The sequence below is a fragment of the Chelon labrosus genome, assembly GCF_963514085.1.
Source record: "Chelon labrosus genome assembly, chromosome: 12".
Taxonomy (NCBI): domain Eukaryota; kingdom Metazoa; phylum Chordata; class Actinopteri; order Mugiliformes; family Mugilidae; genus Chelon; species Chelon labrosus.
This window is the reverse complement of record NC_140345.1, coordinates 9,716,190-9,740,830: the sequence shown is the minus strand read 5'-3', so window position 1 is coordinate 9,740,830 and position 24,641 is coordinate 9,716,190. Positions and strand designations below refer to the sequence as shown.

Below are 24,641 nucleotides of genomic sequence, written 5' to 3'. Positions count from 1 at the left end.
TGTACTGCAGAGTCCAAGGGCAAGATTAGAGTTTTTAGTGTTTTATATTTAATATTTTATAGGTGCATTCATTCAAAACAAACTTGAGGCTGGTACTTTATTGCGATTTCCAAATTTAGTCTGTTTCATTTTTAGACAGTTACTTTTATCTTTCATTTAATTAATAACTAACTCCTCAGAGAGAATCTGAGTCCACAGTATAACGTCTCTTAAATGCAAAAGTTCATTATTTTATCTCCGTTTATCTCTACACTCAGTCGGCCAGCATTCGGGAAGAGCGTGGCGATGAGGTGGAGGTGGAGCTGACAGACAGCCAGCGGCGGCTGACTCTGTCCAGAGAGGAGGTGCAGCGGATGAACCCCCCGCGCTTCAGCAAAGTGGAGGACATGGCCGACCTCACCTGCCTCAACGAAGCCTCTGTGCTGCACAACCTGAGAGAGAGATACTACTCTGGCTTGATCTATGTGAGTGCACAAAACAAAGAGAGCTCATAGCAGAAAATGTGAAGATGTGTCTCACGCCGGTACATGCATGAACCAGAGGAATGATGTTATGTATATACATGTGTTTCGAACGAGTGCTGTGGCATCTCCTGTGTAACTGATATGTTGGTAAGAAGGGTGAGGAGTCAGTTTACAAAGTTGTTGGCGGCGGTGTGGACATCTCCAGTTTCTGTTGCAGAAAAAGGGGCGGGTGGGGGGCAAAAGTGCAAAGAACACACATAGCTAGGATTAGTGATGTAAGCCAGATAATATATGACATACTCAGTCAGCTTGTGCACTTAAGTTAGAATAATGCAAATTAAATTAACTGTTGAACTTTCTTTTAATGGGACGAATAATGGAGGAAGTAGCTGAGTGGAAGGGTTAAGGGATGGACAGTGAGTAATACAGACAGATTGTTGGAATAGCTCAGAGAGGCGTATCACAATAAGAGATAAGACTGTGGTGTTTGTCTTGATGACTTTCACTACAGCTGAAATGCACCATGACAACATTTATGGTGTTTGTGGGCGCTGTAAAAAAATAATTTGACTTAGCTCAACTTTTTCAAGTTAATCCTCTTGTCATAGTCTAAATAAATTTGTTGAGTCATGTAAACGACAGACGTCCATCAACTGCTTGACTCTACTGTTGGTCCATTTCTTTATTTTCTACTAAAGCAACTGATTAATGAGATCATTCTGCTGCATTTGTCAAACAGGAGTATTCAAGCCACTCACACCCATTGACAGTCTCTCAGACTCTGGCATAAATTACGCGATACAAGTAAAAATGCAGAAAGATGACAATCTAGAAGATTATTTTAAGTGCATTTTTGAATTATACATTTTTTACATGTCATCATGTGTACATCCTGCCTTTTAGAAACAGTCGTATTCTGCTGGGACTGGTTTCCTGAATAAAAGGCTCCCTGTACTGTAAATGTGCATCAGTGTAAATCTGTGTCCTGTGTGTTTTTCCAGACATATTCAGGGCTTTTCTGTGTGGTGGTGAACCCTTACAAGAACCTGCCAATCTACACAGAGTCCATTGTGGAGATGTATCGGGGCAAAAAGCGCCATGAGATGCCCCCACACATCTACGCCATATCAGAGGCCGCATATCGCAGCATGCTGCAAGGTACTCAGCCCTATCTGACTAACTCTGAACCTGTATGCATATCGATTCAGCTGGGCTGGAACGTAGTACTGGATCTCCTCTGTGATCTTTGATCGCTGAGCCGCACCGTGAATGCTCTTTGAAGGTGTGGCATATTCTGTCACTGTTATCAAAAACCTTAAAAGTAAAAGCAAGTATGCAAGACTGTAGTTTTCACAACTGAGATTTACAAGCGCGGCACTCCTTGCATGACCGTTGATTTGAGTGATATAAGCTTGTATTTGGCGTGGTGAACCACGCATTATACATGTAATAACAATTCGTTACTGACATTTTTTTTATGCCCTACCTTTTTATGTTGCGTTAATGAAATGACACAGTGAATTCCCAGCAACCCTTTAAAAGCAGTTAAGGGTGGATTGAGCAATGTCTCAGCCTCAGGGTGTCTACCTGAGATAATAGGGAAGGACAGCTGAGGCTCTACGCCTTTACTAGTAGTTGCCACCCCCACTTCCCTCAAGGTAGGTTGTAGGTGTGTTGCCACAGTGATTGAACCTGTACGACCAGTATGAATTCTTCCAGAGTGAATGCGTGGGAATCTGAAAAGCAAATCCAAGCAATGTTGCAAACAATGTCCACCTATTGACTGCCAGTGTTGTGTGCTTTGGGTGCCTAGAGAGACCAGTTAAGCTGTTGAGCGACTTCTCTCTATAGTACCAATTAGTTAATGAGTGAGGTGTAGAGTAAGAGTCCAGTTAGAGTTTTTAACCATCTGAGTTATCATGTCATGTGTATTACCCAACACATCTATCTATCTATCTATCTATCTATCTATCTGTCTCTCTCTATCTATCTATCTATCTATCTATCTATCTATCTATCTATCTATCTGTCTCTCTATCTATCTATCTATCTATCTGTCTGTCTGTCTGTCTGTCTGTCTGTCTGTCTGTCTGTCTGTCTATCTATCTGTCTCTATCTATCTGTCTGTCTGTCAGTCCTTTCAGTTTTTTCATACATTGTGAAACTGATATACATAATGTCCTGTCATGTTTTTCTCCTTCACAGACAGAGAAGATCAGGCCATCCTTTGCACGTGAGTAGCCTACATCAGGATGCCACTGTGTCTGTGCGTGTGAATGCTTTGCAAATGCGAGAAGCGTTTCTGTTTTCACACTGACGGTGTTTGTCAGTGTGCGATGGAATGTGCATATTTGCTCGGTGTCTGTTTCAGTTTTTGTTGGGCCGTTTCCGTATGTGTAAGATGTAATGCAAATTCACATTGTCTAAAATTGTATCAGTCATTTCTGTACAGCTAATGATACAATTCTTGTGTGCGATACACTGTTTGTTGTTTCACCATAAACTTACACTTAGAGGTCCAAGACAGAGCTGACCTGACACAAGTATTTGATATAGGTCATCTTTAACAAAAAATAGTTAGGAGAAAAAACAGTCTGTAATGCAGCCTCCTGTCTGTCTACGCTCATCATTTGTCTACCTGGTTGTCAGCCTCTGGGCCTGCCGTCCGTCTCCCCGTTATCCATGTCTTCCTGCCAGACTCTTCCTGTCATTGTCAAGGATCCTACTTTTGGTTCATCCCAAACCAGTCTCTTAAGTGTATTTGGAGCGAGGCTTCTTTTAGATCTTTCACGGCTGCTATTTTTGCTTTTCTCTCCTTCATTCTTCTCCAGAAGCAACAATACTGACACAGGCTATATCCTCCACACCTGCTTTCTGTTTAAACCTGTGGCTTTGAATGCACCACATGGGATCTGTATTTATTGTTGCGATGAATGTGTGCTTGACCACTTGTTCCTGTGTGTTCTCTCTCTTTAAAAGTGTATAGACCATTCATAATTAAGACCATATGTTTGAGACAGACCATATAGGCCAAGGATGGTATTTATTGTATACCTTCGTGTTCCTTATATATATGTGTTTTCCAGAGGCGAGTCTGGAGCTGGGAAAACAGAGAACACAAAGAAAGTCATCCAGTATTTGGCTCACGTTGCCTCGTCCCATAAGGGTGGCACTCTGGGGAGGAACAAGGAAGTGCAGGTGAGTTACAGTATAGTAAAAGAAGAGCAGCTAGAAAAACAGCATTCGAGGAAAAGCAGGTGCTGCTATGAACATAATCAACAATAAAAATGGAGGGCAATAACAGGAAAGATGGAGCGCAGAGGGAAACAGATTAAAGATGAGTCAAAGAGGTGAAGAAATTTAAGTATGAATGGTTCAGAATTGTATTATTCTTACTTCTTGTCTACTTGATCACTCCTGTCCGTCTGAGATTTTTGTGTTCATATATATATATATATATATAAAGGATTTTTTACTGACCAGTGTACAGACACAATGCTGTATGTTTTACTTGCAAAATGTTGCCCACTGGTATTTATGTAAAGAAAGCTTAGCCTAGCTTAGCATGAAGACTAGAAGTAAAATGGGAAGGAGGGCTAACATGTCCCTGTCCAAAATAAAAACAAACTGCTCAGTAACTATGAAACATTTTGTATTGTGTTGAGTTTTTTGTGATGGTATAAAGGATCACTGTGGTGTTAAACAATCAAAAGTTATGTTTACATTCAGTATTACTCACCAGAATGCATTGTGTGTATCATTTAACAACTGTATCACATTTATTTCCTTCCTTATACAACTGTATTCTGAGCTATGCATTGTTTAGAGTCATGTTCACAAGCACACTGTCTTCTTCTGCTTCTCTGCCTGTGCTTCTGCATTGCTGTGTTTCTTGGTGCATAGCCCCTACCGGTGGCAAGAATTAGTGGAATAGTGTGAAACCATTATTAGTAGTTCACTCGTTAAAAACTGCTCTATAGTGTCAAGAACTTCATCGATTACCTTTAATTAGTTCAAATCTGCCGCTTTCTAAACTCCACTTGCTTCTTCCTTAATGCGACCGCAATTTAACACAATCACTTACCTATTTATTGATGTATGCATACTGACTGATGTTATATCTCTCATCAGTACTTCCTACTTTCCTTCCTCCTTGCGCTTGTCTCTCCTCATTCTCCTCTTTCTGTGTTATCCTCCTCTCCTGCCTGCTTGTTCAGATGGATGGCTCTAGGTCTTTAACAAGAGGCAGTACTATGGTGAACCGGGTGAGTTGCCTCTGTCTTGCTGTCCTGTCCCTCCCTTTGCTTTTTGCCCTGTCCTATTCTATTTTCTGCTTAATGAACCCCTGACTAACTCAAAAGAGTAACCTTTGAACTGTCACTACTGATGTTCCTCATTAACTGTCAGCCTCTGTACTGTATATTTGATTTTGCCTGTTTGCATTCCTTTGTTTGTTGTTGTGATTGTTGTCTTATTTGTCTCTTTTTTTTGTTTGTTTATCCCATCCATCCATGTTCATCCATCCATTCAATCTCCTCCCTCCTAAAACTTCATTTTCCCCACAAATCGCCAGAGTTTACAATATGTGAGTATGACACACATTTAGAAAACCTGGGGTTTAGAATTGATTTTCTTACTTGTAGAATATTTGCTAGAACTGAAATGATTTTTTGATAATGAGAATCATGACATATGTTCGTAGTACTTCTTTCTGACTTTTATCTGAATAACAACTGGATTTCTGGGTCTCTAGTTTTGGCACATGTTATTCTATTCTTCTAGCTATAGCCCATTGGATTACGGGCTGGTTTCCCATACCCAGTGACTTATAAAATCCACCTTTATTTGTAGAACTGTGAGGCTTGTAACATGTAGAGATGTTTCTCATAATGAACTGTACAGTACATGTGTTTACAGTTAAAGTAGTGCAGATGTAGGTGTGTGTGTTGCTGTAGCCAGTCATGTGCGTAGCAAGTGATTTGTGCATACTAAATATATGGCTGTGTTAACGTGTCTGTGTGTGTTTAGTCACTATAAAAGTGCTGACCTTTCACTGTGTGCGTATGTCTTCAGTGTTGACTGGCTGGCACTCCTCGACAGTTTTTACAGTATAACCATCTCCTGTAGTTAGCTCCTTTGATGCCCATCGCTGGCTGCTGCTGCTGCATCAACAGCTGCTGCATTGGCAATGCGACAACTGCAGTAATGCATTGCACCCAGCTAGAAGCAGCCAATATGTAGCTTATGAAGCCAAGCTGCTGCTTCTCATGCTGCTCTGTGCTGACTTTGGTTCTCAACTGACTCTTGTTAGTTGGCTATATTAAACAAATACAAAAAATAGTAAAATATGCAGCGTAATTGATTCCATTATTACTGATTGCTTAACCAACAAGAGCTCATTACTCTTATTTACGTTGAGAATCGTTTGTTCCTGGGTCTGGGAATTGTCTGTGTGTTGTGGATGCTATTTTGGGCCCTAAAATGCATCAGTTTGCTGTTCAAGGATGAGTCATGCATTTATTTATTTTTTTTGCTTTATATAACAGTTCAGTAGTTATCACAAACAGCAGGAATAAGTGATGCATTTTAGTAGACAGGTCCTATGGAAGTCCTTTAGTTGAAGTCATATTTCCTTAGTGTTGTGAAGCTGATCGGATGTCTCCTGTGTCTCTCAGGGTGAGCTGGAGAGACAGCTGCTGCAGGCCAACCCCATTCTGGAGGCCTTCGGCAACGCAAAGACCGTCAAAAACGACAACTCCTCTAGATTCGTAAGAGACTACATTCATCAGTGTCATCAGTTTAAAAACGTATTCTATAAATGGACTGAAACAAACCAATTCACCTTCTGTTTCAGGGTAAATTTATCCGCATCAATTTTGACGTGGCGGGATACATTGTCGGTGCCAACATTGAGACCTGTATCTTTTTATATATCTCAAAAGATCCATGCACACTTATTCTCCAAGCAAGTCAGCAGAGTCCTGTGAAAAGATGGTTTTACTGAAATGTATTGTCATCTGATTGGCAATTATGGTGCTTCCTGAAACCTGATTTCTATTTAACTACACACTAGTTGGTATGCCATTTGTAAAATTACTTTTTACTTTTTTAAATTATACGTACTGTATATACTAATATATATGTACTGTTTTAAAACAGCAAAGTTACTTATAGTAAACCAAGTCGGCTGATTCATTTAGTCACTTTCACAATGAGAATGCTGTTTTTGGTCGTACATATCCATGACCATATAAATTCAGACCTCCTTGAAAAGTCCAGGGCCACCCGTCAGGCCAAGGATGAGAGAACCTTCCACATATTTTACCAGCTGTTATGTGGAGCTTCAGATGAAACTAGAGGTAAGTAAAAGGGCAAAAGTGTGATTAGAAAACAAGGCAGTACTACAGGTAGTGTAGTAAATGTTCTGTAATTCATGTCCTTCGTACATCTCTCTGTTTCACCTTCCCTAGCGGACTTGCTTCTTGGAACAGCTGATGAGTATCGCTTTCTCAGTGGAGGTTCCATCCCTGTTCCGGGTCAGAGCGATTCAGAAAACTTCACTCAGACGATGGACTCCATGGCTATAATGGGCTTCAACCCTGAGGAGTTACTCTGTAAGATAATGATAATAATAATAATTTATACTGTATTGAAATGATGTTCCTGCTGTTCGACCTATCCATTCGTTCACACAGTAGTGTGTACAGTTGGAGCAGTGGGTTGCATCTTCTAAGCAGACCGCGCCCAAGGGTTAGGGGTTACATGCTTGCTCAAGGCACTGCAGCCATGGACACGGGGGTAGGCGAACCTGGGACCCTGCACTTCTAACCACCACTGCACAGCTCCCCCAAACAAATCCAGAGCTAAACTGAAGTGTGGCGTCCCTGGGTCGGCGATGAATGAAGAGAGAAATGGGGAAAAAAAGTAGTTCATTTTTTGGTCAATAAATCACTTTCTCTCTCCCTGTCTTACCTCTCCTCAGCCATGCTGAAGGTGATCTCTTCTGTGCTCCAGTTTGGGAATATATCCTTCATGAAGGAGAAGAACCATGATCAGGCATCCATGCCCGATAACACAGCTGCTCAGAAACTGTGCCATCTGCTGGGCATCAACGTGCTGGAGTTTACCCGGGCCATCCTCACACCGAGGATCAAAGTGGGTCGAGAGTATGTGCAGAAGGCCCAGACTAAAGAACAAGTAAGAATCTATACTCATACCCACAAACGGAGATTGGTTCCTGTGGAGTGAACCTAAGTTTGTATACCTCTCTTCTTTCCTTTTAGGCTGACTTTGCCGTAGAGGCCTTGGCGAAGGCGACATATGAGCGTCTGTTCAGATGGCTGGTCCACAGGATCAACAGAGCTCTGGACCGCAGGCAGAGACAAGGAGCTTCCTTCATAGGGATCCTTGATATTGCAGGATTTGAGATTTTCCAGGTGCGTTCATGATGGTGGTTTGTTTGTCTAGAGTAAGTCATCATTTCTTCCGAAATGTCTATGAGGGAGTAAAGAATGTAAAGAATGTAATAAGGGACATTTCAAACGTGAATGAGCCTTTTTTGTCATTTTTTGTGGACAGATTACAACCTACATTTAGGTTTCGTATATATCCAAAGATTACCTTACATGAATGACTCATTCTTTGCTTTCCTGAATTTCCTCCTCTGCAGCTAAACTCCTTTGAGCAGCTGTGCATCAACTACACCAACGAGAAGCTGCAGCAACTCTTCAACCACACCATGTTCATTCTGGAGCAGGAGGAGTATCAGCGGGAGGGCATTGAGTGGAACTTCATTGACTTCGGCCTGGATTTACAGCCTTGCATTGACCTCATCGAGAGACCGGTACATACCATAACACATTATTACCTGTCAAATGATATGTACTTTATTTGCTATGTCTGGGGATAGTTGGAAAACAGTATGATTGTTAGATTAAGTTCACGTTGTGGAGGTTCAGTGCATCTCACTCAACTACACGCAACGATGAAGTAACATAAGCAAGAAACACAATGTATTGAGAAATACTCTCCCTATATTATTTTGATATATATTTTTTTGCTGTTTTTCTTGTCAGGCCCACCCACCCGGTGTTTTGGCCCTGCTGGATGAGGAGTGCTGGTTCCCTCGGGCTACAGACCGCTCATTTGTGGAGAAGCTGTCTGCTGAGCAAGGCACACATCCAAAATTCTTCAAACCAAAGCAGCCACGCGTGGAAGCCGACTTCTCCATCATTCACTATGCTGGAAAGGTACCTGTTACTTTTTCCCTTCTTCCGTCTTCCCCATTCATATGAACAATAAACACTACAAACGTTGACTGTCTTCGGTAAAGTTGCATCTCACTTTCTATTTCTCATCCTCAGGTGAACTATAAGGCAGATGACTGGTTAGTGAAGAACATGGATCCTCTAAACGACAACGTAGCCTCCCTTCTCCACCAGTCGTCTGATCATTTTGTCTCAGAGCTTTGGAAGGAAGGTGAGACTGATTAGTTCACACATTCATTTACTGCTACATGCATAAAGCCTTTCACCTACCGATATCGTTGGTGTACAGTAAATGAATATACGTCTCTGGAAACTTGCAAAAAAGTATCCTCATATGCTCAATATGTCATATATGAATTCTAAAGCTTTTTTCTGGTGCTACATGTATTAACTTTACTCTCTGTTCTCCTTCTCTGTCATGCTGTTCTTTCTATCTTTCTACTGTCTCACTCTCTTCTTACTCCTTGTTGTCTTCTCCTGTTTTGCTGGCTCTTTTCCCATTTTCCTCTTCTCTTCCCTCTGCACTAATTCTATGCTCATATGGGCTCCTTCTTCCTTTCCTCTGATCTTGCGGCCCGTATTCTCCTGCTTCCTGCATCAGATATTCAAACTCTTCCTCGTGTGTACTTCTTTGACTCCTATGCCACACTACAGGCTAATGGCTCCGACAGTAGGTTTTTATCTCCTCACATTTGCATTCCTCACTCTCCCCCCCCTGCTCATGTTACTCTGTTGTTTCTTCTGGCTGCACAGTGTTTGATTTGATGTGCCCCTTTTGTGCCATTTCTGTTATAGTTTGTGCTGTAGTGTCATAGTTTTTTTTGTCAGTGTGCTCTGTTGCTCTCTAATTGCTCTTTCATCAAGTTTTGGCTTTTAGTGCACAGTGCTGTGATTGTGTGATGACGCTTTTTCCATTCATACAGAAGTCATTCTCTTTCACTTTGTAGAAATTGGACAGTGTCAAAGTAGCAGCATGCCCTCAGTTAGTCACAAAAGCCACATTCATGATCACGTAACAACCTTATTAAGGCTAATTCAATGCCAGAGCAACAGTTGGACCTAAATTTAAAGTGGTGTTGTTATATCTGCATTTTCTCTGCTATGAGAAGTGAGAAAAACTACACATATAAAACCAATCTTGTGGGAAATGTGATCCTGAATGAGCTCTAGACATGTGGCTGTTTATGGAACCGGCAATTTCACATCATTATTGAAGAGTAACAATAAGTAAGTAAGAAATTAATGTAAAATTTCCTGCTGAAAATATTTAGACCACACCTGCTTTGGCCCATAAACCCCATTTAAATAGTGATTGTTACATCTTGGTCCTTCTGTCCTTGGTTCTCTCATTTACAGCATGAAAATTGTACTTCTACTATTTCTACTGTAAACAATTACTAGATCGAGAACAAAATAAATCATCGCGGCTTTTTCAGGCAAACCAGCGCTCATGCCAGTCTTGACATGTCCAAAGCTAACGGGCTAAGCTAAAAGGCTTCATCTACAAGGCACTTTCATTGTGTTTAGACAAGTGCAAGTGTGTTATTGGTATCAGCTTTGAAACCAGTGGAGCTGAAAATCCATCTGGTATCACTCTTTGTCCAGAGGTTTGATAGCAGATGTGAAAGCAGGTGTGAAATCAATATGTGACGGCATTAATTTGATATTCAGTCAAACATAAAATGCCAAATCACTCTTCTACTCCACCTTACTGATAATTGTGTTGAAACTGAGATCTGTGTTCTCATCCAGTGGACAGGATCATAGGTCTGGACCAGGTGTCAACAGGAGAAAGCAGCGGGCCGCTCCCATTTGGAGCGGGAGGACTAAAGACGAAGAAAGGAATGTTTAGGACTGTAGGTCAACTCTATAAAGAGTCTCTCACCAAGCTGATGGCCACACTGAGGAACACCAACCCAAACTTCCTCCGCTGCATTATCCCCAACCATGAGAAGAGGGTGAGACAGGAGGAGAAAGGGAGTGGAAGAAGGCTCAAATAAAGTGAAGGACTTTTTTTAAAAGATTCTTTTGCTTCCTTTCTTTTCCTCAGGCCGGTAAGCTATCGCCCCACCTGGTTTTGGACCAGCTGAGGTGTAATGGTGTTTTGGAGGGCATCCGAATCTGCAGACAAGGATTCCCCAACCGTATCCCATTCCAGGAGTTCAGACAGAGGTGCGTGTGTGTTTTTTATAGTGTTGTGTCCTGTGTCTTTCTCACATTTACATACAGACACACTTCATGCTCCCTTAAGCACGTTCTCCAGCACCTGCTAATGATCCTTTTGACAGATCCTCAGCCTCGTATCTCTAAGTCAAACACACACATATAAAATCACATTTCTCTTTCAGATATGAGATCCTAACTCCTAATGCTATTCCTCGCTCCTTCATGGATGGCAAGCAGGCATCAGAACTCATGGTAAGCAAACTTTCTGTTGCTATAAAGTAGAGTATATTACACAGTCTTTCAACTGTTGTATTGTCTAACTGATGCTAACTGTTCTTGTGCAGATCAGTGCTTTGGAGCTGGATCACAACCTGTTCAGGGTGGGTCAGAGTAAGGTCTTTTTCAGAGCTGGAGTCCTGGCCCACCTGGAAGAAGAGCGCGATCTGAAGATCACAGATACCATAATTCGCTTCCAGAGTGCATCCAGAGGCTATCTTGCACGCAAGTAAGACTAATGCTTTAAAGTCAACCTTAGCAGAGAGTTATAGGCGTGGTGTACAGCTTTATTCTTCACTTAGAGTCTTTTTCTAACTGAAGTGAAATTGGACGGAGGAGGGCAAACACATAGTATAGGTGGGGTTTCTCTGTGAAGAGAGGCAGGCAGTTTTATATTTCACTCTGAAAGGAGCATTAATATTTAATCTTTTGTCAGCCCCTATCAGTGACTCAGGAATTGCAAGAGCATTGAAAGGTTTTTGGCAAACCTTGCAAATGACTTAATCAATTAAGGTAATATATCCAAATTGGAAGCAAATTAATTTGAGTTAAAAATTTAATATTCATTCATTCATTTGGTTAATCTACCATCAGGCAAGACGAATTCATTTGCTGAGAACATTTAAGACACAGGAGAATGGTTTTATGTGATGTAATTTTTTCCATGGCAATAAAATATCTGGTGATACTTAGTGCTAGTAATACCCCAACACTTCTTAGCAAACTAGATATTAGTGAAATATGCTGTGAAGCACAACTCAACAAAATGAGTTTTGTAAACCAAAACCCCGACCTATAATGGCAAGCTCTTCATTAATCACTCACTGTCGGATGCGGTTAGCGGTTACCTTCATGTGGACATGTATTTTAACTGATGCATTATTGTTTTATCACCTTTCAGAGCCTTTTTTAAGAAGCAACAGCAGCTGAGTGCTCTGAGGGTGATGCAGAGGAACTGTGCAGCTTATCTCAAACTTAGAAACTGGCAGTGGTGGCGACTGTTCACTAAGGTACTGTGCACACAACTACACTGCATCATAGCTAACTTTCAATGCAGACAACATTTAGTGGGCACAACGGGGAGATTTTATGTTACTCTGTTTTGCTGGTATGTGACTGTAAAGATATTTAGAAAACATATTAGTAGATGGTTCATTTCAAACTAAATTCATAACTAAAGCAAAGGTATGTAATATATAATTGGGTTGCCAGTTGAAAGGGTTTATTAAAAAAAATCATACAATGACTTTAAATCCATAAAAAGTGAACAAAAAAATATCAGGCTGATTCATAAAATCACATTTCTTGGATTTCACATTAACCCTTGGTATTTGTTCTGTGACATCCAGGTGAAGCCCTTGCTGCAGGTGACCCGGCAGGATGAGGAGATCCAGGTCAGGGAAGCTGAGATCCAGAAGGCCAAGGACAAACTCACCCGAGTGGAGCAGGACTTCTCAGAGCTAGACAGAAAGCACGCTCAGGTAGGTTGCTTCCTGTCCACCTCTATTCCACCTATGTTGAAAGCTCTCTCACTGTGAATCAGTTCCTCCCTCATCACTCCTCCTGCCTCTCTCCGTGTCACGTTCTAGCTGATGGAGGAAAAGGCAGTGCTGGCTGACCAGCTGCAGGCAGAAGCAGAGCTGTTTGCGGAGGCGGAGGAGATGAGGGCCAGGTTGGCCAGTCGGAAACAGGAGCTGGAGGAAGTGCTGGGCGAAATGGAAACTCGATTAGAGGAAGAGGAGGAGAGGGGTGTGCAGTTGACCACTGAGAAGAAGAAACTGCAGCAGAATATACAGGTTAGGAGGATATACAGTTTTATGTGTCAGAACTGTAGATAAAGTTTGTAATGTGAAATTAAAGCGAGACTGAATCTACATTATTAGCCTAATCTTGTTCACTCTTGCACCAGTCAGTCCCTGTCCCGACAGGTCACTTAAATTGCCTTGTCTGATTTTGTCAGGACCTGGAGGAGCAGTTAGAGGAGGAGGAAAGTGCCAGACAGCGCCTCCTACTGGAGAAGGTTTCCTTGGAGACCAAAGTGAAGAGTCTGGAGACAGACCTACTAACTGCAGTGGAACAGAGAGAACGACTCACCAAGGTGGGTATCATGTTAAAACTTTGAATAATGTACATGTACCAGTTACATAATGAATGTCACAATATACTATTATTTGTTTAATTGTTTGTGTTTTTATGTATTCACATCATATGTACATGATTATGTTCACATTTTACACATGATGGTTGTTTTCTCTGAGCAGGAGAAGAAACACTTTGAAGAGCGTCTGAGTGAGGTGACTGACCAGCTCACTGAAGAAGAGGAGAAGACAAAAAGTCTTAACAAACTCAAGAACAAACAGGAGGCTGTCATCGCTGACCTAGAGGGTGAGTATACTTTGACTTTAACTACATTTTATGTATGTCTGTCCACAGAAGTTCAGGTGTGAAGTTTATTCTATAAGTAAGAAATGTCATTTCACAAGGAGCAAGGCAGAGATAGGCAAGTAAAGAGGCAAAAAACAAAGCTAAGATCAAATCTGGCTGATGTGGAGAGCAGGTGTATATAAACAGGGGAACAGTTTGAGATCGGCATGACAGACACTCTGGTGACTGGGAGCAGAATGGAAGTCTGAGGACATCTGGTGGGTGGATTGGGTGATGCAGGACTTAAACAACGAACACAAAACTGGACTGAAACACACCAATTGGTGGCTCTTGGTATCCTTAATATACAACTTTCAGTGTTTATGCCATGTGATCTGATACCTGTACTTGCTCCCTCACTGTGTGCAGAGCGTCTGAAGCGTGAGGAGCAGGGTCGCTTAGAACAGGAGAAGTGGAAGAGGAGGATGGAGAGTGAGACGGTAGAGGCCCAGGAGCAGCTGTCAGACTTGGGCATGCTGGCCGCTGAGCTGAGAGGCAGTCTGGCTCAAAAGGAGAAAGAAATCACCACCCTGCAGGGCAGGTGAGATACATGAGGAAGTAAACTTGGCAAAACATTAGGCACACCAGTTACAACTAATGCATTCGAACATAACAATCCAGCACTATATAATATAACACTAAATCCAACCTTCGTGACTCTTATAATGTTAATTGTTTTATTGAAATAATGCAAGAAATATGGTAATGTAATTGTATTATCATTCTGAACCTTCATTCTTTGTATTAGAATTCAGTCATTTCTCACGTGTGTACCTAATAGGGTTTAATATTTTTCCCGAAAATTAGATGAATCAGATCCCGGGAAAAGACGACCCATTTCCCGGGAATCCCGGGAAATAGCTGTTTTTTGTTGTTGTTGTTTTTGCCCAAGTAATGTATCGATATCATTCAAATATGCGTTCCCAGCATGTTTTATATTATTTGTAACATTATTAGGGCAAGAAACACAGTTTACGTCCATATCAACAAAGTTTGCAATGATCAATTCTGCTGCGTGATCAAGTGAGCTGCGTGCGTGACAGCCTATCTGCCAAAAAGCAGCTACCGTATTGGTGTAGAACGATCACGTGACCAACCGTGCCACCACTCGCGACCAAGATCTTATTACGCTCTGAAGAAACTAGTTCTGCATAAAACATAGACGCATCGGCAATCGACTGGAATTTTTGCGACGAACTTTTTTTGGGTAGCTTAGCATGACTCGTTATGTTTTATGAACTAAAGATTGTGTAGATGCCAGACTGTGGAGCGGGATGAAACGATAACAGGGTTCACCTTACGGCCTAACAAAGCTGGCTGCAGACATCATTAGGAGGTTGGTAGCCTAGGCTACTGCTGCAAATGACATTTGCTGCCGCTAGGGTGCGTGGATTTCTAGGCTATAGCCTACTGCTGCACTGAATTCAACATTAACGTAAGACAACAATAGAAGCGCACGTGTAACAAAAAATAAATATATATTTCCCGTTTCCCGTCATAACCTTTCCCGGGAATCGGGAAATAGTCTTGATCTGATTTCCCAGGAATCCCGTTTCCCGGGATTAAACCCTAGTACCTAATGCACTAGCAAGTGTATTAGACACATATAAAGGAGTTTGATGGATTTTTGGAGTTTGATGGATGACTTCTTTTTCTCATACACCTATCCTTCTTTTTCCCTCCGCCAGGTTGGAGGAAGAAGGTGCCCGTCGTGCAGAAGCTCAGAGGGCACTGAGGGAGGCTTTGTCCCAAGTGTCTGAGCTGAAGGAGGAAGTAGAGAACGAACGAGGGATGAGGGAAAGAGCAGAGAAACAGAGACGAGACCTGGGTGAGGAGTTGGAGGCTTTGAGAACTGAGCTAGAGGACACTCTGGATACCACAGCTGCACAGCAGGAGCTAAGGTAAATGATAGGGATAAACATTGTTCTAAATTCAAGCTTTGAAATGGAAAAATTAATATTCTGTGTTTTTGTTGTCCGATCAAGGTATAAAAGATAAGAAGGTAAAAATTTGAGGTAATGATTAATGAATAATTTGATTCACCTCTTATGTTGACACAGGTCTCGCCGGGAGGCAGAATTAAATGACCTACAGCGATGTCTTGAAGAGGAAACTCGCCGCCACGAGTCCCAGCTCTCAGACCTCAGAATCAAACACAGCGCGGCCATAGACAATCTCCAGGAACAGTTAGACAACAGCAAGAGAGTATGAGAAACCGGCACACATTCAAAAACAAATGCATGTTTAAACGTGGGCCATCCCTCAGTATGTGTAATCCATATTCTCTTCCAGGCACGTCAGTCCATGGAGAAGGCCAAGTTGGGGCTGGAGGAAGAAAGACAGAATTTGTCCTCTGAGCTCAAGAGCCTGCAAGCGGGCCGGACAGAGAGCGAGAGAGGACGTAAGAGGGCCGAGAGTCAGCTGCAGGAACTCAGCGCCCGTCTGGCTCAGGCTGACAGAGAGAGGGAGGATAGAGAGGAGCGAATTCACAAGCTACAGGTACAATGAGAACTAAACCCTAAATTTAGTTTCCAATTTTTGTTCAAATAGGTGCTTTATGTTTCAGACTTAACAAATCTATTGGTGTATTTACCTGTATAACCTGCCTGTCTCTTTCAGTGTGAGATTGAGTCTCTATCCGGCAATTTATCCTCCTCTGATACCAAATCTCTGCGGCTGTCTAAGGAGGTCAGCAGCCTGGACAGCCAGCTGAACGACACCAAGGTAACACATACCTTGAGAGCATAGCAATAGTGTCTGTAAAATCGGGACAAAAATTCTCTTCTTGTAGGAAATGAAAATAAATTGCTCCAGTCTTGAATGACACACACCCACACATGCACTGTCTGCCACCGGGCCTTTGTCTTTTCCTCTCTTTTAGGAACTGCTGCAGGATGAAACCCGCCAGAAGATGGCTCTGAGCTCAAGGGTGCGTGTTCTAGAGGAGGAGAAGAATGGTTTAATGGAAAGACTGGAAGAGGAGGAGGAACGAGCCAAAGAGCTGAGCCGGCAGATCCAAACTCACACCCAGCAGGTAAATCTTGATAGTGTTTGACTATTCAACACTGCTTCATCTCATTTTGATATCAGTTAACATTAAAGGTTACAGAAGGTGCATACAAATGTTAAAAATACTTTTTCAGCATTTACAAGCCTTGCCATTGCTCCACTTCCACAGCTGGCAGAGCTCCGTAAGCAGTCAGAGGAGGTGAACACGGCAGTGGAAGCCGGAGAAGAGACACGCAGGAAGCTCCAGAGAGAGTTGGACAGTGCCATACAAAGAGAGCGACAGAAGGAGGAGGAGAAGGACAGAGTGGAGAGGCAGAGGGAGCGTCTGAGGGAAGAGATAGAGGACATGACACTGGCCCTGCAGAGAGAAAGGCAGAACTGCACGGCCTTGGAGAAGAGGCAAAAGAAGTTTGACCAGGTTAGAAACACACCAAACCACATCAAATTTACAGGATGTAAAAACTGAAGTGTTAATATTCTTGAAATGTTTCCCCCGTAACCGCAACTTTGTCTTCTTCAGTGTCTGGCAGAGGAGAAGGCGGTGAGTGCTCGGCTGGCAGAAGAGAGGGACAGAGCTGAAGCAGACAGCCGAGAGAAGGAAACAAGATATCTGGCTCTGTCACGATCCCTGCAGGTAAGGCCTTCATTACTCACGTGTTTGTATGCAGTTTCAGTGATTGTGGGGCTTAATCTTTTGTTTTCCTTTATATAGGAAGCCCAAGACCAAAGAGAGGAGCTAGAGAGGGCCAACAAGCAGCTCCGTCTGGAAATGGAGCAGTTAGTAAACCAGCAAGATGATGTCGGCAAAAATGTAAGAATCTTTCTTGTGGGATTCATTTTTTATTTCTCAGTCTCAGTCCTCAGTGAGTCAGTGGTTCTTATCTTCTTTTGCATTAGGTCCATGAGCTGGAGAGGACCCGGAGGACTTTAGAAACAGAAGCCCAGAACTTGCGAGTGCAGACACAGGAGCTGGAAGAGGAGCTGACGGAGGCAGAGAACTCGAGGCTGAGGCTGGAGGTCACCCTGCAGGCGCTCAAGGCTCAGTTTGAGAGAGAGCTCAGCACCAGTGAGGAGAAGGGAGAGGAGAAGAGGAGGGCCCTCAGCAAACAGGTAGAGAAAGGGAGGGAGACAGGAAAGCACTGCTGCTTGTTGATGTCTGTGTGACTTTTCCTCTTTCCACAAGTCACCCAGATATTTTTATGTCCTCTTTTCTATCCCAGGTGAGGGAGCTGGAGATCCAGTTGGAGGAGGAGAGGAGTCAGCGGTCTCAGTCTGTGTCGTCCAAGAAGCAGCTGGAAGCAGAGCTGCAGGAAGCCGAGGCGCAGGTGGAGGCATCGACTCGTGGGAAAGAAGAGGCTGTGAAGCAGCATCGGAGGCTGCAGGTGAAACAGAAATCCACCCACACTCATGTAAACATTCATTCTCTGTACCTGCAAATGTACTTGATTATAAAATATCTTTGTATTCGCCACAGGGTCAAATGAAGGAACTACTGCGCGAGTTAGATGAGGCCAAGTTGGCTCGAGACGAGGTGATCGTACAGTCTAAAGACAACGAGAAGAAAATCCAAACCCTGGAAGCAGAAGTCCTTCAGCTCACAGAGGTATGTGTGTTTGCATAAATAATCCTATAGAGATGTCAAGAGTCACTGTGGTTCTTATACGCCTTTACTTGACTTTTATGTCTGCATTCATTTCTCCTTGCAGGAGCTGGCTGTATCAGACAGGCAGAAGAGACAGGCCCAGCAGGAGAGAGACGAGATGGCAGATGAGATGGTCAACAGCAGTTCTGGAAAGTGAGTCACTTTATTTCTGATATATTTTATTGATTATTGATATTTGGTTGGAATGTGCTGTTGTTTTTCCATTACTAAAATTGTGCATTTGCTCAGGAATGTACTGTCTGAAGAGAAGCGGCGGTTAGAGTCACGAGTCAGTCAGCTAGAAGAGGACCTAGAAGAGGAGCAGACTAACTCTGAACTGATGGCAGAGAGGCACAGAAAGACCGTTCTACAGGTATGGAAGATGGAAGACACACATATCCGCAAGTTGGTCTGTTTTCAACTGTGTTTACGATGCGTTCACTCTCATCACTGCTCTGCTTGTGCTGCAGGTGGAGACTCTGACCGTACAGCTGCAGGGGGAGAGGACACTGGCCCAGAAGGCGGAGGCGGCTCGGGAGCAGCTGGAGAGACAGAACAAGGAGCTGAAGACCCGGCTGACAGAGATGGAGGGAGCAGTGAGGGGCAAACACAGGCTCAGTGTCGCCGCCCTGGAGGCTAAGATCGACTCGATGGAGGAGCAGCTCGAACAAGAAAGACAGTGAGAAAAACATTCATTAGTACAGTTAATAACCTTCCTATTAGTTTTATTTTTCAACTACATATTTGTTCTTTTTAGGAGGAAACTTGCACAAGACATTATTACAGAGGCATCATAGTATTACACATAAAACTTTGATTTAGGATGATGATTTTTTTCCCCATTTGTCAAAGTATAGTATTTCATGTCATACCTTATCCTTCTTAAATTAAAGCGTTTGGATCCTCAGTAAGTAACATTTTAATCACAAGGAGGCCCATACAAATCACAACATGAATATGAAATCAGACGCTGAATAATAGTAGTGGTTTACCTTGATAACATACATTATATTGACATTTTCAATCCCACAGGGAACGAGCCATTGCCAACAAACTGGTGCGGAAGACGGAGAAGAAACTGAAGGAGGTGATGATGCAGGCAGAAGATGAGAGGAGACATGCAGACCAGTACAGAGAGCAGGTAAGAAAATGAATGTTAACACCAGCCAGCAGGTCAACCACATATACAATATACTATCTTTAAATACACACAAAATACAATAGCAAGTGACAGAGCATTAAATAATCATTGTATGGAGGTCAGGTCAGCTAAGCTTGCTGCTCTAATTGTGCCCGAAGGCACAAAGAGAGTGTTAAAAAATCATCCTAAAATGAGTGACTTATCCGGCTCAGTCCAAACTAATCCTAATCCGGCACCGGCATCTGTGTTTATTGGGAAGGTAGAATGTATTCCAACTCGAAAAATAAATCTCTCAGCCAGACACTGACTCTGCTGCCAAAACATCATCAACAATAATCTGTTAAATTTAATCTGGATCCTGATTCCTATCAGTCGTCCTGTTCCCAGACTAATCTGTCCCTTCTCTCTCTCTTCTTGTTCCCCTCTTTCCTCCCATCTCACGTCTCGCCCCGACCTCTGCAATATGTCCCTTTCCTCCTCTTCCTCTTCACTGCTCCCCCTCCTCCCTTCTCTTCTCCTCTGTCCGCCAGCTGGACAAGTCGATGGTCCGGCTGAAGCAGCTGAAGAGGCAGCTTGAAGAGGTGGAGGAGGAGAACTCTCGCTCCAACGCTCAAAAGAGGAAGCTGCAGAGAGAGCTGGAGGAGCTCTCTGACAGCAGTCAGACCATGACACGGGAGATCAGCTCGCTCCGCAGCCAGCTCAGGTAAGCAGCCATCGGAACTTGTGTGTGTGTGTGTGTGTGTGTGTGTGTGTGTGTGTGTGTGTGTATGTATGCTTGCGTATACATTTCTGTGCTTGAGTGATCATTATTGTTTTGTTTGTTTTTAACACCCCATTAACTTTATATGATTTGCTTTACTTTTATGTTGTGTCCGTTTGTGTCCATCTAACACTGACACATTACCCATCTGTGTGCGTCACAACAACACTCAGCGTCCCTGAATGGAGACCAGATAAGTAGGTCACTGTGTGTGATGTATTTTTTTTATTTCTATTATTTCACACCATAATGTGTCTCTGCATGGAAAGATGAAGTCTCTAAGTACACATACATTACATTTATGTGTTAGATGTGTTTCATGCATTTTTGTCTGTATGAATTCTGTTTATTTCTCAAACCAGGATAGCGGAAATGTAGCTTTCATGGTAAAAGATAGAAAAGATTGATACCATTTTAATGTCTGTATGGTAAATATGCAGTTATAGCCAACAGAGAGTTAGCTTAGCTTAGCATAAAGACAGAAAACAAGGGGAAACCTGGCTGTGTCAAAAGTAAAATTGTCGTTTCCACTTTACAACAAACAAAAGACATGAAAACATGTCGTTTTGTGAGCCTGGTAGTCCGGCAATTTATAGATCTAACTACTGAGTTACAAAAGAATAATTAAAAGCAAAGATAACATTGTTATTTAATTACTTATATTTAGTAGTTTTCAAAAGCAATGACTGCTTCTTTGTCTTTTTTCTTCATGCTGGTTCACAGCAGGACATGCTTTAACTCTCTCTGACTTCTTGTCCAGGCGTGCTCCGTTGCCTCTGGCGATGCGTGGACGCAGAGCTCTTGTTGACGACCTCTCACTGGAGAACTCCGACTCTGAGGAGCCCCCTGCCTCACCCACCCCTTCCTCCGGGCTCCCCGGGACCCCGACTCCGTCCTCGGAACACAGCCTGGATCCTCCGCCGCCCTACAGCGTCAACAACACGGAGTGAAACCCAGGCATCAGCCTCCCACAGCCTCGACTGCTCAGGGGTGAAGGAGGGACACGCACACAGCACATAACTACACTAGTTTTAGAAGTAAACATACAATGCATACATCAGGCACTATAACTATAAAACAACCTCCCTGATATATTGATGCTCTTTTAAAATATTGCCTCTGTTTTTCTCAATAAGTACAGAAAACATGTAAAAATGATGTTTTACAAAGAGGCAACTGGAAATGATTTTTATCTTGTAACATAAAGAAATTTATACACTACACTTCTGAAACACTAAACTACATCTCCAGAAGCTGAAAGTGAATTGTCAACTAATGTCATGATGCTGTACAGTACTTAGAGAGCAGAAACAAATAAGGTGGCCATGTCTTTTACAGTGGGAGGTATTTTAAATCTAAGCCATGTTTAACCCTTTGAGGATTGGATGAATCTAATTTCACAAAGGGCTACTGGAGAGTGAAAATACTCCTGAAAAGACAATCTATATTCATGTTACATGAAAGAGCCAATGACAATAGTCAAATAAACACATAGAACACCTTCTTTACGAGTGTGTGTTAAGTGAAAATGTGATTTTAAATGCAAGGGGTTAGTTTGTCAGTTAACGTTTTAACAGAAATGAAATTTGGAATAATCTGGAAAGCACTGCACAGTTTCTGAGTTAGCGTAACAGGAATTACAATTAGTAACCAATATTTAATCAAAACTGGAATGATTAACAACAAAGTGATGGATGCACTGCATTAAGTTCTCATTTTCATGTCAATGGTCACAATTACAGTGACTCAAACAACTGACCATAGAAAGCAGCCAACGTGCAGACAAACTGTATTAAGGTTGTATTAAATGATAAATCCCTTTCTATAGATTAGAAACAGTAGGTTGTTAGACAATGCAGTAGGTAGTACTAGATAGTTTCTTAAACTAAAGTCTTAACATATTGTGTCAGAAATTTGAATTTGTATAATTTATATCAAATACGAACTTAAGTTATTGATCACTGCTTGTTTTCTGTATGACTCAGTCTTGTGGGAGAAGCATGTTAGTCTGATTATTTCTGCTCCCGCTGGTATTGAAGTCAGGCTGAACTGGGTTACATTCGTGGAATGGATTCTGTCAGCGTTACAGCGCCAGGTCTCGGAGGTGAATTTGCATGAAAGGCCTGGGGTGAAAAAGAAATGACACATTTATGGATTGTCTACGACAGCAACCAGAACCAACCTAATTTATCTTTTTATCCAAAGCAGAACAAATTTTTTAGACTGATAAACACATCATTTTATTTTATTTTGACAAGCATCTTGTACACTGTAATTTTGATTTACTGATTAAGTTTTGTGTAAATTATTGATCAAACAAAGCTTTTGTGTTTAACCAAACGGTGGGCGTATGGATGAGAAAAGGGACTTAAATTTGTAGTAAACGTAGAGTAGCTGTAGAATAAAGTAGATGAAGGTTGGTCGGGTTTTCTGCTGTCATCCAGTGATTGTGCTGGATACCATGAGTAGAATTCACTCAGTCAAACCCTGTGTAGAAGATAATACAGACTCAACGCATTTTCATAGACTGATAGTGCTAGATTTAAAAAAACGACAATGGAGACATTGAGGAATGCATTTTTATGAAGCAAATGGCAAGTTAAATAAATGTGTTTTTTACCCAAGCTAGCTATCAACTCAAAATGACATTATCTGTGTATAACCTCGATGACCCTGCTGTTAGAACTGGATTTAAAGGTTGTTTTCTTCAGATCATCTCAACTGTCTTCAGCATATGTTTTCTATTTTCTTAAAGATGGGGGTCTTTTTTTTATTTTATTTTTGTTTATGACCTTCTGTCACACTTGTATGCCTGACACAGCTTCTGTCCAGGCCCAAGTTAACGTGATGTTTTTGGTGTAGAGAGAGACTGCTTAAAGAAATAGTTTGACCTTTTGGGAAATACACTTACTTGCTTTCTTGCTGATAGTGATGTAGTTAGATGAGAAACAGTCTCTTGTCACTACATTAAATGTAAAGTTAACCTGTGTCTATCTTTAATTTGCACAAAAACGTCGTTGTAAAGACAATATGTTGTGGTTTTACATGCAAATGATGTGCCGTGCTATTTCTTGACTCCGCTGTTTCTGACTAAGAATTGGTCTTGCACATGATTTTCAATAAAACCACAATGTGTTGTTCTTAATTTTGTGTGGACCGAAGATAGAACTTGTTAATTATGATCTAGAGAGATAATTAGCTGCTGACTGTACCTTTCTATTAATTGTACAAACCTTAACCAATGGCACCAATCTATTCATGTAACTCTCAGCAAAGAAGCAAATTTCCCAAACAGCAAACTAAAATAAGAAGAATGTCAAAGATGCTTTAACTTTTAATTGGAACTACTGAAAACTAAAGATTGTGTAGCTGAACTAGTGATAGTTTTTATGAATGTTGTTTTTTTTATTATCTGTCTATACTATAATGGAAAAGGATCAATGATCCTTTTGGTGTTTACCGTTGATTACGCAGATAGTTTTCAGTAATCAGGGTTCATCACTGCTCCCTCCTCTTCCTTCTGTTTTAAGTTAACAGGCATAAATTGCACTGGAAAAAACAATAAGCATGTACTCTACAGTCATCTCCTGCGTATTCATGTTTTTTTTTTTTTGCCATGCTAAGTTCACCATGATTCACAGGTGGCGACAGGTGAAGAAAGAATACTGACGACATATATTTAACGCCCGATGAAAGGGTTTTTATTTTCTCTTTTTTTCTCGTGTAATTCTTTAATTTTAGCAATATGCAAAGGATTCTGTTTGAAGCTGTGTTTTTTTTTAAGATATTGTGTAAATGCTGCACTTTACACACTACCAGTGGAGATGAGAGTCGTCAGAACATTACACTACAGCTCTGTCAAGTTGTAATTTATCGCAAAATGACCGGCATAGCATTTAAGCCAAATGAGCTGACATCTCGTGTCACCGCGATACAACCTGTCTCTGAACTTCTCACTTAAATGTTCTGATCTCAGTACGTCATATCAGCGTCCAAAACGTGCCGACTGTATTCACATAGACCAAAATCTGACGACACATGGATTGAGCCGCTGGAACGAGGTCAGTTCTGTTCACCTGTAGCAAGAAACGAGGCCGGTGCTTCTCTAAGGTGTTGATTTTCTCTCTGTGTTTTGTTCGTGGCTACTGTGGAACTTGAAACATTTTGGAAATGTGTTTTATTGTTTTAGCCTTTTTTTTTTTTTTGTTAATGATGCTGTAATTATAAAACATCTAACTGGGGTTAACTTTAATATATGTCGTTGGTTTTGATCTCTTTGTGTCTGTGTGTTCTCTTGCACTGGAGTGGATGTCCACACCCACTAGCACCATCAAACGCCCATAAGCACACAGACTACATTAAGTGCACACAGGAGTTAGGGTTATATATTGTTTATTATCTACATTGTGGATGTTTGCCGTTAAAATTTCATACTGCAACAATAATACTGTTATTAATACACAGACCGACACTTTCACATGTTGAACATATT

At 41.8% G+C, this 24,641-nt stretch overlaps 1 protein-coding gene across 1 annotated transcript in view; it reads left to right on the top strand.

Annotated features, from left to right (window-relative positions):
* myh14 (myosin, heavy chain 14, non-muscle) overlaps positions 1 to 24,420 on the top strand; it is a 28,435-nt gene extending 4,015 nt beyond the window's left edge. The window contains exons 3-44 of the mRNA XM_084556847.1: positions 258 to 464; positions 1,466 to 1,622; positions 2,670 to 2,697; positions 3,551 to 3,662; positions 5,038 to 5,049; positions 6,140 to 6,232; positions 6,319 to 6,382; positions 6,725 to 6,823; positions 6,935 to 7,078; positions 7,447 to 7,661; positions 7,748 to 7,900; positions 8,134 to 8,307; positions 8,540 to 8,713; positions 8,828 to 8,942; positions 10,484 to 10,689; positions 10,782 to 10,903; positions 11,080 to 11,149; positions 11,242 to 11,402; positions 12,075 to 12,183; positions 12,523 to 12,654; positions 12,763 to 12,969; positions 13,134 to 13,271; positions 13,435 to 13,558; positions 13,967 to 14,138; positions 15,286 to 15,498; positions 15,658 to 15,802; positions 15,890 to 16,096; positions 16,217 to 16,321; positions 16,479 to 16,631; positions 16,776 to 17,024; positions 17,127 to 17,240; positions 17,319 to 17,417; positions 17,504 to 17,716; positions 17,827 to 17,988; positions 18,081 to 18,209; positions 18,313 to 18,401; positions 18,498 to 18,621; positions 18,719 to 18,927; positions 19,281 to 19,389; positions 19,920 to 20,092; positions 20,323 to 20,346; positions 20,910 to 24,420. Coding sequence (XP_084412973.1) covers positions 258 to 464; positions 1,466 to 1,622; positions 2,670 to 2,697; positions 3,551 to 3,662; positions 5,038 to 5,049; positions 6,140 to 6,232; positions 6,319 to 6,382; positions 6,725 to 6,823; positions 6,935 to 7,078; positions 7,447 to 7,661; positions 7,748 to 7,900; positions 8,134 to 8,307; positions 8,540 to 8,713; positions 8,828 to 8,942; positions 10,484 to 10,689; positions 10,782 to 10,903; positions 11,080 to 11,149; positions 11,242 to 11,402; positions 12,075 to 12,183; positions 12,523 to 12,654; positions 12,763 to 12,969; positions 13,134 to 13,271; positions 13,435 to 13,558; positions 13,967 to 14,138; positions 15,286 to 15,498; positions 15,658 to 15,802; positions 15,890 to 16,096; positions 16,217 to 16,321; positions 16,479 to 16,631; positions 16,776 to 17,024; positions 17,127 to 17,240; positions 17,319 to 17,417; positions 17,504 to 17,716; positions 17,827 to 17,988; positions 18,081 to 18,209; positions 18,313 to 18,401; positions 18,498 to 18,621; positions 18,719 to 18,927; positions 19,281 to 19,389; positions 19,920 to 20,092; positions 20,323 to 20,346; positions 20,910 to 21,099 — 5,895 coding nt within the window. The 3' untranslated portion in view covers positions 21,100 to 24,420. The remainder of the gene's footprint in view (positions 1 to 257; positions 465 to 1,465; positions 1,623 to 2,669; positions 2,698 to 3,550; positions 3,663 to 5,037; positions 5,050 to 6,139; positions 6,233 to 6,318; positions 6,383 to 6,724; positions 6,824 to 6,934; positions 7,079 to 7,446; positions 7,662 to 7,747; positions 7,901 to 8,133; positions 8,308 to 8,539; positions 8,714 to 8,827; positions 8,943 to 10,483; positions 10,690 to 10,781; positions 10,904 to 11,079; positions 11,150 to 11,241; positions 11,403 to 12,074; positions 12,184 to 12,522; positions 12,655 to 12,762; positions 12,970 to 13,133; positions 13,272 to 13,434; positions 13,559 to 13,966; positions 14,139 to 15,285; positions 15,499 to 15,657; positions 15,803 to 15,889; positions 16,097 to 16,216; positions 16,322 to 16,478; positions 16,632 to 16,775; positions 17,025 to 17,126; positions 17,241 to 17,318; positions 17,418 to 17,503; positions 17,717 to 17,826; positions 17,989 to 18,080; positions 18,210 to 18,312; positions 18,402 to 18,497; positions 18,622 to 18,718; positions 18,928 to 19,280; positions 19,390 to 19,919; positions 20,093 to 20,322; positions 20,347 to 20,909) is intronic.
* Positions 24,421 to 24,641: the final 221 nt, after the last annotated feature.